General features: G+C 36.6%; 1 protein-coding gene across 7 annotated transcripts in view; it reads right to left on the bottom strand.

Annotated features, from left to right (window-relative positions):
- Window positions 1-1,715: 1,715 nt before the first annotated feature.
- RNF38 (ring finger protein 38) overlaps window positions 1,716-18,061 on the bottom strand; it is a 59,247-nt gene continuing 42,901 nt past the window's right edge. For all 7 annotated transcript variants that reach the window (XM_077756183.1, XM_077756177.1, XM_077756179.1 and 4 more), the window contains 8 exons: window positions 15,020-15,187; window positions 13,591-13,761; window positions 10,756-10,917; window positions 10,395-10,501; window positions 9,056-9,140; window positions 4,551-4,672; window positions 3,355-3,454; window positions 1,716-1,951 (listed from right to left, as the gene is read on the bottom strand). In XM_077756183.1, coding sequence (XP_077612309.1) covers window positions 1,889-1,951; window positions 3,355-3,454; window positions 4,551-4,672; window positions 9,056-9,140; window positions 10,395-10,501; window positions 10,756-10,917; window positions 13,591-13,761; window positions 15,020-15,187 — 978 coding nt within the window. In that variant the 3' untranslated portion in view covers window positions 1,716-1,888. The remainder of the gene's footprint in view (window positions 1,952-3,354; window positions 3,455-4,550; window positions 4,673-9,055; window positions 9,141-10,394; window positions 10,502-10,755; window positions 10,918-13,590; window positions 13,762-15,019; window positions 15,188-18,061) is intronic.

The raw sequence follows: 18,061 nt of genomic DNA, 5'->3' as shown, positions 1-18,061 counted from the left end.
CAAAATCCTATTTGTATGACTAGATAGAGGCAACAGTGTCTGGAAAAGGGCAAAATTGTGCTTCTGTGTGAATTGACTTTACTGAACTCTAGGCTGGGTGAGCTTATGGAGACTTCAAGGGGAGGGCAAGTAGCATGGCAGTAACAAGTTGTTAACACTGAGTAGAAAACTGACACAGAGCCAGCGGAGAGCTGAGTGAGGCTGGCGGGGGTCCTCACAGTCCTGACTGGGATTACGCAGCTTGTGCTACTGCAAACAAAGCAATGACACCAACTGCAGGAAGAGGCAGACAATGCTGAATACAACAGAAGAAGGAGAGGAATCAAAACATTACTGGAAAAATGACTTTTAAACAATCTAAATGATGCTCAATGAACCTATGTAAAAAAAAAAAAACCCACACAGCTATGTATTATTTCAGATCAACTAAATGAAGGTCAATTCCTGTTTTACAGCATTATTTTTTATACAAAAATCAAATCTCCATTTATACTGCAAGTATTCTGGACCTGTTATATTAAGTTTTTCTCATTCAAACAAAAAATCTTTTTAAAAAGCAATAAACATCAAAGCATATCAGGTCTAAGAATTCGAGCTGTCACAGCACTTGATCCATCCTGGAAATGGGGGGTTTTCCAGGAGAAGCACAACTAGACAACTTTGAGAACTGGAGGTTGGCAGGTGAATCAATATGAAGAGAAATATAATTTTCTTAAAACATTTTAGTTCCCTATGAGAGTTTAACAAAGAACATATTAGAAGTCAAGATGAAATAGTTAACAGATTTTGTTCTGGTGGAAGTAAAAGAGGTGAGACTTCGTGGGACCAGCAGTATTCTTAGAAATATATTACTCAAATATCTTCAGAATAGACTACAAATCTAAACATTAAAAAAACCAAATCACAAGTACTTCCTGTAAGAAGCTTACTGGAAATGTAAAGGAAAAAAAGCATCAACATTCAAATCACTGATTGAAATGCTAATATTGCTAACTGATGATGTATGATATTGCACCTTCTTTTTGGAAACAGCAAGTTGGAGAGTAAAAAATTTTTTTCCATAACAGAATCAAAAAATCAGGTTCATGGAGTGAGAATCTGTTACACTTTTTTTCTTAAGTGACCCATATGGGACCACCAATGAAGAGAAGGTGACAGCTGCCTGAAGCAAAGGAAGAAGGCTTTTCTCATTCCATTCATTGGGAGGGAAGGGTATGGAGTATTCAATGCTTATCATCGATGCACCCTTAGCAATCAGTGTGCAACAGCAAACACAAGGGAAAAAAAAACCAGTGTACAGTACTAGTGCTGTTTAAATAACACACCAGATTATACATTGCAGCATAATTAAAACTACACACATTCTTGGTACATGCTGGTATATAGGATCTCATACACACGTTAGCTACCATGCCCTCACACAAGTAGTTGCACACACTCTCTCTCTCTCACAGATACATTTATCACCAACAGTCACACGCTGCATTCATTTCCACTCACAGTTTCTGAAGGCTCTATATAAGGTAGATTGCTATATCATCTGGAGCTACCACTTTTTATAAAAGCACATGCTAAAAGATCACGTCCACTGTAATCTTGCAGCAACACTCGGAATGATCACACAAAAACCAGGGAATGTTAGTGCACACACAAAATTAAGCTAAAGGAAAAGTCTTTGGAGTTCCAATCACACGGTTAGTATAACAATCCCATAATTGTGAAGACTAATTGTAAGCTTTTATAGTTGATTAAGTCACACAGTGCAAAGAAAGGTCCATTGACCCTTTTGGTAAAGGGAGGGCTGGAAGCCACACAGATTAAGTTCAATGGATAGTCCGTATATACATGTGATGAGGAACACCCAAACTAAACTTGTGCTCTTAGTTGGTCATTCTGAATCCCGATGCACTTCGGAAGCATCAGCTCGGCAAATTGGGCAAGTACGATTTGCCTAAAACACAAAAGAGAAATAAACTTGTCCGAATTGTGAGTTACACAATGAAACATGTTAAAAGCAATAAACTGTTTTCACGTCCCATATAGTTTTCATTCTTTATTCCTTTAAATAGGTACAAAGCAATCATTTAATCTTTCTTAAAAAAAAATACACCACAAACTCAAAGACGTAGCAGCTGATGATTTTTCTAATAGGTCTGTTTCAACATAGACAAGATTACCTATCACCAGTTCAGACAGACTGAAGAACTAGATAAAACTCCGTTCAACAAATGGCACCGCCATTTTTTGAGCTGCCAAAGCCTGAAACCTAAGCATCACCTGCTCTACTTTCTACAAACCATTATTACTCAAATACTCCCATTTCTACATTTTGACAGTTCTTGAATCAGTCCTCCTCTTTTCATCTAATTGCCAGAACTTGTTCTCGGCTAGCCCAGGACCCATCATTCCATCTCCCCATCTCTCAGAAAGCTCTTTCCCTTTCTGGTCCACAAACAGTGGCCAGTCATGTTTCTAAAACACAATCTCAGGCACGGCCTTCCACGTTGTTTCTGGGATTAAGTCCAAACTCTCACACTCACAGTGACTTCACCACAAACTGGTCACTCACTGGCTGTATCTTTGAACAGCTCTTCTCTCACCACCCTCGCTACCAGCCATATGGAATCTGTCATTTTCTGGTCAGTCTCTATTCCCACATGACAGGGCCGTGCTTATATAATACTTTCTTCTTCTAAAGTTAAGACCCTTTGCCTTCAGTATTCGGTTTGGGCTAAACTGGGCACCCTTAATCTGTGCTCATAGAGAAGGACTGATTTTAACTCCTCTGTTTTCCTACCAAACTGTGAACTTATCTAACCCAGTGGTATTACCTCCTAATCAGACTGCTCTTAAAGAAAAAAAACAAAAAAACAAAACGTTGACCATTGTAAAATTATTTTACTGCATCATATTTTCATTCTACTATTATAAAATATAGAACTTGTGTCCTTTGGGTTTTGCAGATCTACAAAAGAGAAAATTATCAGAAATTAAAGAAAAGCACTAAAAGCACCAGAGGTTCATTTCCCAAGTAAGTCTCTGACAAAGGAGCTCCGGTGAGGTCCACCTGGAACTCTTCAGAGAAAACTGGCCCATCAAGTTTGGGCCTGGTCCCCACACACCACGAGAAAGGAAACACTGATGACCAAGGACAGATAACAGATTTTCAAGTTTTGCACAATCACTCCCACACTGATGGCCGTAGCTAATTTTTACTGACCTTTTCTCTTCGTTCACAGGAACCACTGAAAATTTTGTCTCCTTACCCACCCTCTACTGAGCAATAGATTTAAAACTACAGTCCATAAAAAAGAGAATTCAATGTGATTCTCTTCAGAGACACCATCACTTTACCTTAAGCCATTTGTCGACACACTTGGCATGGAACTCGTGGTTACAGGGTAAAACTCTAAGTAGCTGCCTTGACTCAAAATCACACATGCATACTACACACCTAAAAAAGGTAAAAAGATCATTTAACCATAAAACCAAGTGGTTTCCTATTTTGTTATGACTACTGAAGCCTAGAACACCATTTACCATCTCACTTTTAAAAATGTCATTTAAATTTTAAGACAAAGTAATCTATCAATACCCTGAAACAATCATGACCTTAAGACATTTAATGAGTGCTTTGCTTTATTTACTAAGAGATCATCAAAAAAATTTCTTTTATTTCTAAAGTTTATTTTATTTAATTAAAAATTATTTTTTAAATGTTTACTTATTTTGAGAAAGAGAGGGAAAAGAGAGCGACCAGGGGAAGGGCAGAGAGAGAATCCCAAGCAGGCTCCACGATGTCAGCACAGAGACCAATGCAGGGCTTGAACCCACGAACCAGACGATCATGACCCAAGCCAAAATCAAGAGTTGGGTGCTTAACCAACTGATCCTACCCCAGCACCCCTGAACTGTACACTTTAAATGTGAATGTCATCTCCATAAAGTTGTTATTAAAGATACTATGTTAAGTAGAATGTTTAGGTAAAAACCTCAATCTTTACATGTAAGAGACTCTTCAATCGTATATAAGATATTCTAGAAGTGCCCACGTGGCTCAGTTGGTTAAGTGTCTGACTTCAGCTTAGGTCATGATCTCACGGTTTGTGGATTTGAGCCCTGTGTTGGGTTCTGTGCTGACAGCTTGGATTTTGTGTCTCCCTCTCTCTCTGTCCTTCCCTCACTCACCCTCTGTCTCTGTCTCAAAGATAAACATTAAAATAATAAAATAAATAAAATATTCTCAAGTTTGAGATTGAAATCATAAAATTTCTAGGCAACCTAAAAATCCAGAATAGCACTGTCCAACAGAACTGAGACAGAAATGCTCTACATCTTCCAACACAGTATCATTAGCTAGTGCAATAAACTTAATTTTTTATTTAATTTTAAACCGCCACACATGACTAGTGGCTATCTTAGTGAATGGCATAGGCCTAGAGTATGCAATAGAGACTATTTATCAAGTTATCTTTGACTCTCAAGCTTTTATTTTATAAAGGTAAAAAAAGGAAATTCCACGTAGAGTGATGTTGGCAAAATGTACTTACAAAGTCTGTTCTGACTGGTGGTTATTAGGATTGAACCGATAAGAAGGAAGCTGTTCAATATCTGCTTTAGTCAGTCCTCGAGGCTTAGCCTCTCCCAGTCGCTCTGCCAGGTTTAATAGGGCCTACAAAGGGGGTAAAAGGAGTCATAATTTTAATCTCTCTTTAAAATTTCTATTTGAATAATTGAAAACCCCTACAACAAACAAACAAAAAAAGCCACAACTTAAAAAAAACCACAACAAACAAAAAACCCTATCTTAAATACGCAAAATTTTAAACACATACACTAGCAGTATTACCCAGGCTGAACAATTTATGGCTAATTGCACCTAGTACAGTTTACTCCTAAACCCCAGATTACTTTGAAACAAAAGTAAAATATTGTATTTCACTGATAAAATACTTCTCTGTATATATTTAAAACAACCTGTCGACCTCAGCCCTTCTGACACTTCGAGATGGACAAAATTTTATTGGGGGTGGGGGATGGTTGTCCTTGTACATTGTGGGATATTTAGCAGCACCCCCCAGCCTCCAGCAGCTGGTTGCTAGTAACTGCACATGAATAATGTCTCCAGATGTTGCTAAATATCCTGGGGTCCAGGATCGAGTAAAATTGTCCTCATGTTGAGACCCACCTTTCTCAAAAGAAAGTTTTCAAAGGATATAAGCACAGTAACATCACACTCCAAAAATTAACAACTCCCTTAAATGTCAAATGTCTCTTATTGTTTTCATTATTTTCAAAAACACTTTTAAAAATTGTTGACAAACCAGGTCAATGGCTGTACAAATTCCCATAGTCTAATTTTCGTTGACTAAACCTACCTACCCTGAGATTTGTTTTGTCCCCCATACTTCCTATAAATTGGTAGCTTCAACTATTTCCATCACGAGGCTCACTCATCATGCCAAGGTCCATTAATCCAGTAAAGATGGCAAAATGGTAATATTCTGTCATTTTCTTAATTAAATGAAATTTTACTAATACTGAGCAACTGTTCCATATCAAACTGTACTCAGTAGTATAATTTAAATAGAAAAGACAGGATAAGACCAATGAGTTTTTTCTTTTATTTTTTGAAGTTATCACTAAGAAATCATGAATTTTAACACAGTTCTTATGTTTCAATATATGGCTGCTATTACACTTATTGATTTTGCAATAGTACTTCTCTTCTCCCAGTTTTCAATGGTACTAATTACTCATTTTGCTTCATCCTACAATTTTGCGGTCTTTCGTATGCTGCTTTCCCTTCTTTTTTAGGCTGCCATGGGGATAAGAGAATGGATAACAATGAAATGATGATGGACAATGAGAGAAATAGAATCAATTTCCCAAAATCTCAATAATTAATGCCGTGATAGTTGTGTCTTAATAAGGTAAAGCCATAATGCTGTTTTTGGTACAGCTTTATTTGGAGAATTGGGTCATCTAAATAAATTGCTCCCCCTTCACCGTGCATACCCCTTAGTCCCTATAAAATGTTTGACAGCAAATTGTTAAATTTAATTGATGCTGATCACAATTAGAAGATAAAATTTAGAATATAGCTGATATAACTGCTTTATACTACCAGACACCTGGGTCAGAGAAAACAACTTAAGACAACTATATTCAATAAAGTATGTTCATTAAGCCCTTACTGGGGGGAGGCTATGATAATCAAGTCTTCAGTGAATTTGTATTACCTAGCAAGCAAGACATCTGAAGGCAGGACATGACAAGTCTGCATGGGTTTCTTTTCTTTTTTTTCTAAGTTTACTTACTTTTCTGAGAGAGAGACAGAGAGAAGAAAAGGAGGAGGAGGAAGAGGAGGAGGAGGAGGAGGAAGGAGGGAGAGAGGAGAGAGAATCCCAAGGAGGTTCCACACTGTCAGTGCAGAGCCCAAGGTGGGACTAGAACAGTTGAACAATGAGATCATGACCTGAGCTGAAGTTGGATGCTTAACTGACTGAGCTACCTAGGTGCCCCAGTATGCATAATTTCATAAGAACGTTAAGAACAAAAAGTAAGGGGGTGCCTGGGTGGCTCAGTCGGTTAAGCATCCAGCTTCAGCTCAGGTCATGATCTCACGGTTTGTGGGTTCGAGCCCCGCATCGGGATCTGTGCGGACAGCCAGCTCAGAGCCTGGAGCCTGCTTTGGATTCTGTGTCTCCCTCTCTCTCTGACCCTCACCTGTTCACAATGTCTCTCTCTCTCTCTCTCAGAAATAAATAAAACATTTAAAAAAAAAAAAGGAAGGAGAAACTCATTTAGACCTGGAAATGGACGAGAAATGCCTTTCATAGAAGTAGGAGTATTTTTGGCTGGGTCCTAAAAGATGACTAAGTTTCAAAATGTGGAGGAGGAGGAAAGTTCTTAAGCAGAAGGACAAAGAAAGTAAAGGCACTTAGGCAAAAATATTTTTTATTTGGCATTGGAATACCTTTCTAAACTGGATTTTAGGTCAAAAACCAGAAAAGCAAAACATTCTTGACTGGATTAAAGTACGACTGCAAAAGATCAAAACATATTTAACCTAAAATCCAATTTAGAAAGGTATTCCAATGCCAAACAAAAATATTTTTCTTATACTGGGATGGTATACTACTGTTTCTTTCATAGATGGATACATGATCTATTTAATCAAGAGCTTCTTCAGCAGTATGACTTATGACAGTTCCTCTTAGTATGGAATGCTTAAAGGATAACCAACCCCTTTGTACAAAACTAACGTCGTCAGTGTAGAAACAAAACAGGAAATTTTTACATCCCCTTTCTCTCTCTCTAGAAATCTGGAAATGGAGGGGCACCTGGGTGGCTCAGTCAATTAAGCATCTGACTTTGGCTCAGATCACGACCCCACAGTTCCTGGGTTCGATTCCTGCATCGGGTTATCTGCTGTCAGGGAGGAGCCTGCTTGGGATTCTCTGTCCCCCGCTATTCCCTCTCTCCCTCAAAAATAAATAGAACACTAAAAAAATTAAGTGGAAATGGAATCCAAAGGTCAGTGCAGTGTGATTATGTATGTAGAAAGAAAACGACACAACAGCATTTTGAAGACTATAGAATATACCATTTGGCCTGATCTCTTCCACATGTGTTAAAAACAAAACAAAACAAAAAACCAAACCAAAGGTGTTTTAAGACTGTGTATGTGTGTGTGTATGTCTCTTCCCTGTCTCTAGCTTCTATTTACAACGTCCAAATAGAGACTGAGTGAGGATGGGGTGAGAAAGAGAACTAGCAGTATCAAAGTTACACTGTTACTCACATTCAGCAATACAAAGTTGCTTCCAATCCATAAATTGCACCTTATTCCTAACCTCAAATAATATGGGGCACCTCGGTGGCCTAGTCAGTTGAAGGTCTGCCTTTAGCTCAGGTCATGATCTCATGGTTCGTGAGTTTGAGCCCTACATTAGGCTCTGTGCTGGCAGTGCAGAGCCTGCTTGGGATTCCGTCTCCCTCTCTCTCTGCCCCTTCCCCCACTTACCCTCTCTCAAAATAAATAAATATACTTAAAATAACATTAACATCCACATCATCTACTTGACCTGCTGTCATCTCTGACTCTGCCTTCTTCACGGACTACTACAATCTTATTGGTAGAGCATCATTTTTAGCAAGCCCCGTACGCATACCCATCACTACCATAAACCATTCAGTGATCAATACCTGTTGATTCTAGTGTTAAAAGTCTCTCAAACCGAATCATATTTAAGAATAATCATTTTTAAGGGGCGCCTGGGTGGCTTAGTCGGTTAAGCATCCGACTTTCACTTAGGTCATGATCTCGCGGTTCGTGGGTTCGAGCCCCGCGTCGGGCTCTGTGCTGACTGCCAGCTCAGAGCCTGGACCCTGTTTCAGTCTGTGACTCCCTCTCTCTCTGACCCTCCCCTGCTCATGCTGTCTGTCTCTCCCTCTCTCTCTCCTAGAAATAAATAAAACATTAAAAAAAAAAGAATAATCATTTTTAAAAGTCTCTCACATTGTACTTTCTATTTACAGTTCCCATAGTTCAGAACTTGCACGGTTGTGTGCCTGACCTGTTCTACTAGTAGAGTGTAATGCCATAGGCACCAAAAAATTTAGCAGCTCCTTCCTCCCACAACAGTCACTTTAGCCACCAACTGTATGCTACTCCTCAAGAATATCCAGCACTTCCCTACCTCAATCTCCTGCATGAAGCAGCTTTCCCATCCTTTGGGAGCCAGGTCAAACAACTGTGCTTCCACAAAATTTTTTCAGAATATCCAATCATAATTCACTGCTTTCTCATGTATAAATCCTCAAAGGAATTCTATATAATTCTAACAAAGGACCAAGTCTATCGCATTATCACAGCTGTGTGGTACATGTAGAAATATCTTTAGGGATGCTAAACACTTTTTGATATCTCTGTATTGTGAAATGTGTAAGGATTTATCTAATACATGCTTAATTAGATGAACGAGTGAATGAGCAGAACAATACTTCTTTTGCATATAATACTATGCAAACTCACAGTTCACCTACTAACCTCATAATTTTCTACTTCTCCATCTTCCACATCCAATTCAAAGCTGAAAGTTGGGCCCACTGCAGGTGGCACTGGTAGCATTGATCTGCAGTGAAATAACCAAAACTAGCATTGATAACACTGGTACATTACTTCAATGAACAGATTGGGAAGAACAAGACTAATGCTACAGGGGTAAAGAATGGTTGGTGTTCATCAGTAGCAACCCTTTAAAGAAATGGACTTTGGTAGCAATAAATAAAAACTGACATTAAAAAAATATTCAGAATGGCATAAAAATATGAAATATTAGGGATTAGTTTAATAAAACATGTACAAGACCTATACAATTAAAAATGAAAAATATTGCTGAGAAAAAAATTTTTAAATGAATAGAGAACACCACTGTTCAGTGGACTAAAAGATGGCAATTCTCTTCCGAAACTGATTTACAGATTTCATGCAGTCCCTATACCAAAAGCCCAGAGGCTATGTTTTAGGAGAAACCTAGTTGCTGATTTTAAACTTTACATGGATCATGCAAGACTTCAAATCACGTTAAGAGCCAAGTTCTGATACTATCTGATTTTAAGACTTATAATAAAGCTACAATTATCAATAGTGTGATATTGGCACATGGCCCTCTGTATAAAACAGCATTTCCAACCCTTCTTAGAAATTAATTATAGACATGAAACTAAATTCTGGTCAATGGGATATAGGCAGGAGTAAGACATGCAACTTCTAGGAAGTATCCTTGAGAGGGGGCAGGTGGACAGAGAGATCCATTTTCATTTTTGCTAGTTGGAGTACAGATATAATGGCCAGAATTTGAGGGGCCATCTTTCATCATAAAGAGAAAGCCACAAAATATTGAAGATGGTAGAACTATTCCTCAGTTATGGGGTAACAAACCCTGAATTGCCTCCTTCTGAACTTCATTCCATGGGAGAGAAATAAAGAACTATCACGTTTAACCCACGGGTGTATGTTACAAAAGTAATCCTAACAACATTTCCAAGGCATAGAAGTAACTTCTCTCTCTTCCCTTGAGAAAAGTAGCAGCATCAAGAACTGGATTATCAAAGGTGTCAAGTGACGACAGCTATATAAGAGGCAAAAACTGTCAACTTTTCTACCTTTTGATTTGTTAAACCTATTTTCTGGCTCACAAATTTCTTTCTCTCCTACTTCTCCCTTGTCTTCGGCTCTTCTCTTTATTTCACCCCAATTGCTCAACATTAAATAAAAACTAATATCTGACAGACCCTAAATTATAAATCACATAGAAGATATTCATAAAAGACTCTCAAGGGTGTCAAAATTCAGAATTCATTAAAATGAGAAGAACAGAACTTACAACACATATGGTAGTAAGCTGGGATGATAAGGGGGAGGTGGTATTGGCTGCTGGGATCGATATCTACTACGTCCTGTGAGCCTCCGAGGCATAAATGGAGGATAAGGCTGTAGGGGGGAAATGTTAAAACAATTTAAGATCATTCCACCTTTGCAACTACTTAATCTGTCAAATAGTCTCTCTCCTTAAAAAAAAAAAAAAAAAAAAAGAAACCAAAATAGCTACAAAGTTCTTTACTGTTTAAGTCACATTTTGTAGATCTTAAATGTTAACACAGACACAACAACTAGTTTAAAACATAAAACTTAGGTGTAAGTTATCAAAGTAAGTAATAAATTAATAACAATGAATGAAAACTTACTACTCCAAAGGACACCTCCTGATGCAAAGGATCATGAGTTAGGAACTGCAAGGGAGCTGACGGAGGTAATGTTGGAGGATGGGCCGATGGAGGGTAAGTAAAACCTCCTACTGGAAGATGTTCTCCTAAGAGTTCCACTTCATTTTCTATCCTTTGCAGAGGCTGAGGGACGAAAAACACAAACTAATATATTAATATACTTCCAGTATATTAGATAGATACCTAGTGTTTAGATAGTGTTTAACAACAAAAAATTAACTCCTCACAAAATACCTTTAAGGTCATTTATTTCTTCATGTTTATATCATTCTAAATTCGTACATGTGGACATACAGACTGTAGTAAAATCTTCCTACAAATTTCTTTAATTGGATTTCACTAAGACATTTTCTGAAACAGGTCATTAAACATCTCCGCTATCCATTCAAGGGTACCTTTCTTTCTTCTTCTTTTTTTAAAGTAGGCTCCACGCCCAACGTGAAGCTTGACTCATGACCCTGAGATTAAGAGTCAACTGCTCTAGCAACTTAACCAGTCAGGATCCCCAACACAGTTCTTTTACTATTTGAAACTTCTCTTAAAAAACAGAAAGTGTAAGTCAATCATATGAAAGTTAAAATTACTTTTTAGTCATATGCACTGACCTACTCACAAATTTTTCAGACAATACAATCTCTAAGATATGAAATTGAACACAGTTTATATTTATCTCTTTTTAGATTTGAGAGGGAGCATGCACACTTGAGTGGGGGGGGAGGGGTAGAGTAAGAGGGAGGGATAGAATCTTAAGCAGGCTCCACACTGTCAGCACAGAGCCTAAAACATGAGGCTTGATCTCACCAATTGTGAGATCACGACCTGAGCTGAGAGTCTGATGCTTAACTGACTGAGCCACCCAGGCATCCCACACAGAATATATATTTATAAAGCAGAACCAAGGCTAAATGGGATAAAAGACAGCAGGCACGATGCTGTATTAGAAAGCTTATGGACTTTGGCATTAGACAGGCTCTTGCTGTTGTTACTAAACAGCCATGTAACTTATATATAAATAATGTGACATGAACCTCATTATTATCTACAGAACTGACATGATCATAGCCTACTTCAAAAGTATGTTATCAACACTGAGACAATGTACAAAAGCAAAGCATAGAGCATGTTTTTTCTGGACTAAGGTACCCTGCTAAGGAGCACAATTCAATAGATTTTAGCAGATTCACAAGAGCTGTGGAATCATCACCACTACCTAATTCCAGAGAATCTTTATCCCTCCACCCCCACCCTGTGCCCATTAGCAGTCCCCTACCTAATTTCTCCAGTCCTCCCCAAGCCCTGGACAACTGCCAATCTACCTTCTGTTTCCAAAATTTGCCTGTTCTGGACATTTCACATGTATGGAATCATGTGTGTATCTGGTTTCTGTCACTTAGCATAATGTTTTCAAGGCTCATCCATCTTGCACTTTGTGTAACACTACTTCATTCTTGTTCATAGTTGAAAAAATAATCCAGATCAGCTGATGGACATAGGAACTCTTTCTACTTTTTGGCTATTAGGAATAATGCTGCTATGAATGTTTTTATGTACGTATTTTTGTTTCTGATTCTCCTGGGAACATATTCTTAAATGTTACTCTGACTTTCTCTTGTAGTGAGGCAATATCAACACATTATTCATTATTCAAACGTAAGTGATTACACTTGAATTTGGGAGCTTATGTATGTGGGAGAGAAATCACAACTGCTGACGCTGTGATAACACAACCTAAGTTCTGATTTGGTTATGTGACTGGACCTTTTAAGGCATTCCAAACCCACATATAAGTGATGGCTAAATTGTTTTAACTTTGAATTCCCAGTATTGGAAGCTAAGAAACATCTTGGCATCAATCCCGCCGTGATTCTGATAAGAGCTTTTCTTATAGAAGTAGTTCTAACTTTTTGGATTAGCCAAACTTCTGTCATAATTGGCTTCTACAGTTTTCAAGACAGCAGCCATTAAGTTCACCTCTACCTGAGACCCAGCGAGATGCATAAATCCTTGGTAAAGGATGGTTAGGTTCTGCCAGAATACACTATCAACTTCCTTTCACAAGGTTAAAATCTTCTTTAACCATGCCTGATGGTTCAGATTCTCAATTTGACTAGTCCAGAAAACACCTGGGTCTTCTTCCTGTGCCCTCCCTTCCCTTTCAACAGTGCTTATCCCTCCTCCACCTTCCCACCCCAAATAGTATGCCTCCTTAGCTATATTCCAGTCCCAGGATAGAACTGACTATGTTAATAGACTATCTCAACTTCTCATCAGAATATAAAAAAAAAAGGCCTTAAGGAAAATAAAACAAAACATTAAGGGCCAGATAGTTACTTTACTTGCCTAAATGAATAAAATTATCATGGCAAGTATAAACAATTGTATAATATTTTCATTTTCTATTTCAGAAATACATAAAAGGAAAAAAGAGAACTGAATTTTTCTTCAGATTTACTTCCTGAAGGACTGCAGATATGAGAGAACAAATTTAAATTATACAAGACACATATAAAAGAACTAGAAGGGTGCCTAGATGGCTCAGTCGGTTAAGTATCTGACTCAGCTCTTAATCTCAGGGTTGTGAATTCGAGTTTCACCCTTAAAAAAAGAACTAGGAAAATTTAAGAAAACCAAGTTGATTCTAGGTAAATGTTTATATTTTTGTAGGTCTGTGAATTCCCTAATTCTTTAAGGAACCTAAATTATAGTTCTTTAAATGGGCAAAAATTACACCTACTAAATTAATCTACCTCTTACATTCTGTGAAAATTAAAGACATAAGAGTACATAGATACCTACCGATCGTGATTGCTGTGTTTGGAAAGGGACAAATTGACCCGGTGGTGGCAAATGAGGCGGATGATGGGGAGAAAGGTGAGGAGGATGTAAAAGAAATGGGTCACTAGAAATAAGGGGTGGGAACGCAGCATATGGTACTGGTAAGTGCTGAACTGAACATGCTTGAAGCATCTGTAAAAGAAAGCATTATTTGTTGTTAAAAGTATCAGAATATACAACTAGCAGTCGTAATTTTAAAATGATCTGTACATTGAGATTGAAATGTCATGCCATATCCCCCTCAAAATACCAAAATGTTTTAGTAACCTATGTTAACAATGAAACACTAGTGTATTTCTGCATTAGTAAAATACTGATAATTAGTACTTAATTCTGTATTTTATATAGTTCTGACAAATCAGTCAAAACAGCTAACGTCCTATGAAATGGGGTAAAAAGAGTAAGCTTGCTCTACTTGACTGAAGATATAGCAGTTATTACTGCTTTCCTTTCCAAGCTCTCCTTTACAATCTTATAGAAATGTTTATTTCTAGAATTTTTGTATTTATTAAGAGCTCCCCCCACCCCCAAAAAAAGAGCCCAATTCACAGTTAAGTGCCGTATGTTATGTCTCTCACAATTTTAGTATGCTAATTTAGTACACCGACTCCATAATCTATTACTGAGAAACCAAGCTTGGGATAAATAAGTTAAGCTAGTGTTGGCATTTTTGTGTTCCTTTTAATCTCACATTCAAAGAAGAATATTAGGGTTATATTTAGATTCAGCAAAGTGCTTTCCTTTGAAGACCTTAGACAAGTCATTTAAATCCTCTGGATTACAGCGACCTCATTTGTGAAATAAGGAGGGTGGACTGGAGGCTGGTAGAATAAAGGATAAAACGTAAGCTTAAAAGGCAGAAAGAAGTGGGTGTGAATCCCTGTTCTCTCATACTAACTGTCTCTAGGACATTAAGCAAGTCATGTTCAATTTCATCATCTAGAAAATGGAGATACCATTTTCACCACAGCAGGCTGTCTAGAGTGTTAAATAAGTAACGCTAAGCACTCAAAGTGCCTGTTAAAATCCAGTAAGTGCTGAGATTGTTACTGCTGATCTGTAAAGCCTGTGAGACTTTATTACTAACTAGTTCAATATCCTGTTAGTACCCTAAACCCAACCTTTATCAAGTTCTAATTATAAAGTGTTGATATATGAGGAAACATGCTTTGATCTTCAGGATATTCAAATACGTACAAACTTAATTAATATGAAAATATATCAAGTTTTAAAGCTAATTTTATTAAACTGTTATTATAAGTATGCTTTGAGATTTCTGTTTCAATAAAATTGTCCCTTTTTTTTTTTTTTTTTTTTAAAAAAGGCAGTCTCTTTAATTGTTTGCTTACACGACACACTTAGCTGTTCGAAAGAGGGGCTGCAGACTTACTGGAGGAGGCACACTACAGACAGGGAGGTGCTGTCCACTGAAAACCACAGAGCATCCTGGGACCTGTTGGGTACTGCAAGCAGGGATGTGCTGGCCTGTGCAGAGTGGAATCCCATGTGGTGCCACTGTTGTTACTGTGTAAGAAACAGGGACAGTGCCCTGATGGAGCTATTAGGAAAGAAAAACAGAATCTTAGAATTTTAACTATTTGGTTAAACATCAACTACTAAAAATTTAAATCTGGGTCTTTATTGATTCCCTTCTCAGTTATACAGATTTCCACAGTACACTTCTCCAATAGTTTCAACCAGAATAGTCTTTATCATTGTGTAGGAAAGCTGTTTCAAGAATAGTATATGAAAACCAGAAAACTGGGATTCAACCTTGGCCTCAAGAAGACTTGAAAAGTCCAAGAGAGTAATGAGTTAACTCTTCTAGCCAGCTTTACAGAGAAAAGTTTTCTAGAAGAAACCTGGAAACATGAAAGCTCCTCTATCTTCTAATACCTAGCCGCATCCAATAGCAATAATTTTTTTTTTAAAAATCTAACTAGTAAAACAATGTAAAGTAGTATAAAAGAAGTTAAATAATTTCCTTCTCTCTTGCCAGTCTTATTCCTAGCCTACCTTCATGAAACTCCATGAGCACACAAATAAAAAACAAGCATGATTATCCACAACTTGATACCATGTTTACTTTTTTCCTTAACAAAAATGAAATATTACCCTGCAACTTACCTTTTTCAATTAGTACTGCAGAGCTTTCTTCAAGGGAGTTAAAGTCAATTCATTCTTTTTGATACTAACAGATATTTCAAGTACACTCACTCAACACAGTCCTATCATTAATATACTAATGGGATACTCCAGTTGTTTTCACTCTTTTGCCAATGCAAACACAGTTGTAAAAAAAAAAATATCATTGAACATACATATACCCCTATATACTAGTTTCATTTATTTCAGAGAGATTACTAGGTAAAAGGGTGAACTTTAAAATTCTTGCAAAAGATTGAGTATGCCACAACCCTAATAGTAACAGGGCCCATTTCCCAGCACCTCCACTCAAAGTAGACGTACCTGTATTAAAGGTGTGCCTCTGGTATAGAAAAATACAACTGTTTTGATAGTTGACAGTTGTTTTGTAACCTAGCAATCTGTTCAATTCTTAATTCTAATAGTCCACCTAAGATGCTTTGCAATTTTTCTATGCATATCATTATTTCACCTGCAGATAGTGATGGTGTTACTTGCTCTTATTCTTATACTCTTTATTGCCTTCTGTTCTTACTTAAGCTTCGATAATAACACTGAAAACAGAATTCATCTCTGTTTCTATGGACTTACCTATTGTAGACACTGAATTGTGGCCTTCTGTGACTGGTTTCTTTTACGTACCATGTTTTCAAGGTTAATCCATGGTGTAGCATAATTAGTACTTCAGTACACATTTAAGTGAATATTTCATTGTACAGATATACTATATTGTGTTTATTCACCAACTGATAGATATAAGGTTATTGACTTCTATACACGGAATCTACATTTGAGCACTGTATCAAATTCTTTTACATTAGAATTTCTTGTGTTTTGAATTACATAATGAGAAGGAGAAAAATACAATTATTTCTTTCAATGCTTTATATCCATTACTACATTATCTTATTACGATTGGTAGAACTAATATAACATTAAATACAAATGGACAGGACAGACATTGCTAATTGCTAATTCATCTCTGGCCAATCAGGGTAAAATTAGATTAATTTTACTTATTATATTTAAGTAATTTCCTTCTTGTTCTATCTTACTAGAGTTTTTATTAAATTTTAAACTGACTTTTCAACATCTTATGATAAAATCACTATCATTTTCTATTATTTGTTGATGTAATATGAGTATTTTCACATTTAAGCTATCCTTTTATTTGGAATAAACCTAGTTTATTCACAGGTTATTATTCTTTTTGATACATTGCTAGATTGTGTTTCTAAACATCTATTTAGAAAATCTTCCTATGTATTCAAGTTTTCTTCTACTGTTCTTTGGGGATTGCTATCTTTATTTTATTTTTACTTTAATTTACTTTATTATCTTTATTTATTCTTCATATTAAAATTACATGGATTTCATAAAATAATTAGAAAATTGGTCTTAAGAAAAGCCTAGAATCATTTGTATATTATTACATGAGTTTTCCTTAAAGATTAGAAAAGTCATCTGTTAAGCCATCTGGTCACTGTGCCTCTTCAATGGCAAATCTCTTACGTAGCTTTCACACTTAATGTGGCAATTCAAAATTTTCTATTATTGTTGGTCAATTTTTGGAACTTCACATTTTCTGTCCCCCCAGAGATATATACAGAATTTTATTATGATAGCTAATAACTAAGTTAATTAACCTAATAATACTTGAGTGCTTACCATTGGTATTAAGTGATCAAAATTGACTCTTAATTCTCACAACACCCCTAATGAAACAGTTGTTTTTACTTTATAATTGAAGAAGATTCTTTGAATGTTTCTTTCCTATGAGTATGGATATAGATCTTTTTATCATTCCCACTCCTCTCTAGGTATTTGTTCTTTTCTTCTTACCCAAGCTCACAAGGTGCTTGTCATTCCTATCAATTTTTTAACGCACCAGGATTGGGTTTCCTTTGTGCTGCTTCAAAAAACCAGATTTCCATATTATTAATTTTAATTGTATTACCTGGCAATTTATTCTTCTCAATTCTTTTTAGTTTAACCTATTTCTCCTCCCTAATTACTCAAGCAATTAGTTCATTTATTTCCAATTTTTAAAACAAATAATGAAGGTTTATAAAATTTTCTCAGAAAACAGCTCTAGGTATATATCTCACTGACTCTGATATGATTTTTCCTTTAATTTTCCTTAATTATAATCTTGCCTCAAATATTTCAGTTGTCATTTTTTAAAATCAATTTTCAAACTTATAATTTATAGTTTTATCAGATTATGACCACAAAGAATGTGGTCTAGAAAATTTTTTCTTTTTAAAACTTCTTGCATGATGAATTT

This window comes from Crocuta crocuta, unplaced genomic scaffold, assembly GCF_008692635.1.
Source record: "Crocuta crocuta isolate KB4526 unplaced genomic scaffold, BGI_CrCroc_1.0 scaffold431, whole genome shotgun sequence".
Classification (NCBI taxonomy): Eukaryota; Metazoa; Chordata; class Mammalia; order Carnivora; family Hyaenidae; genus Crocuta; species Crocuta crocuta.
This window is presented reverse-complemented; position numbering and strand designations above follow the sequence as displayed.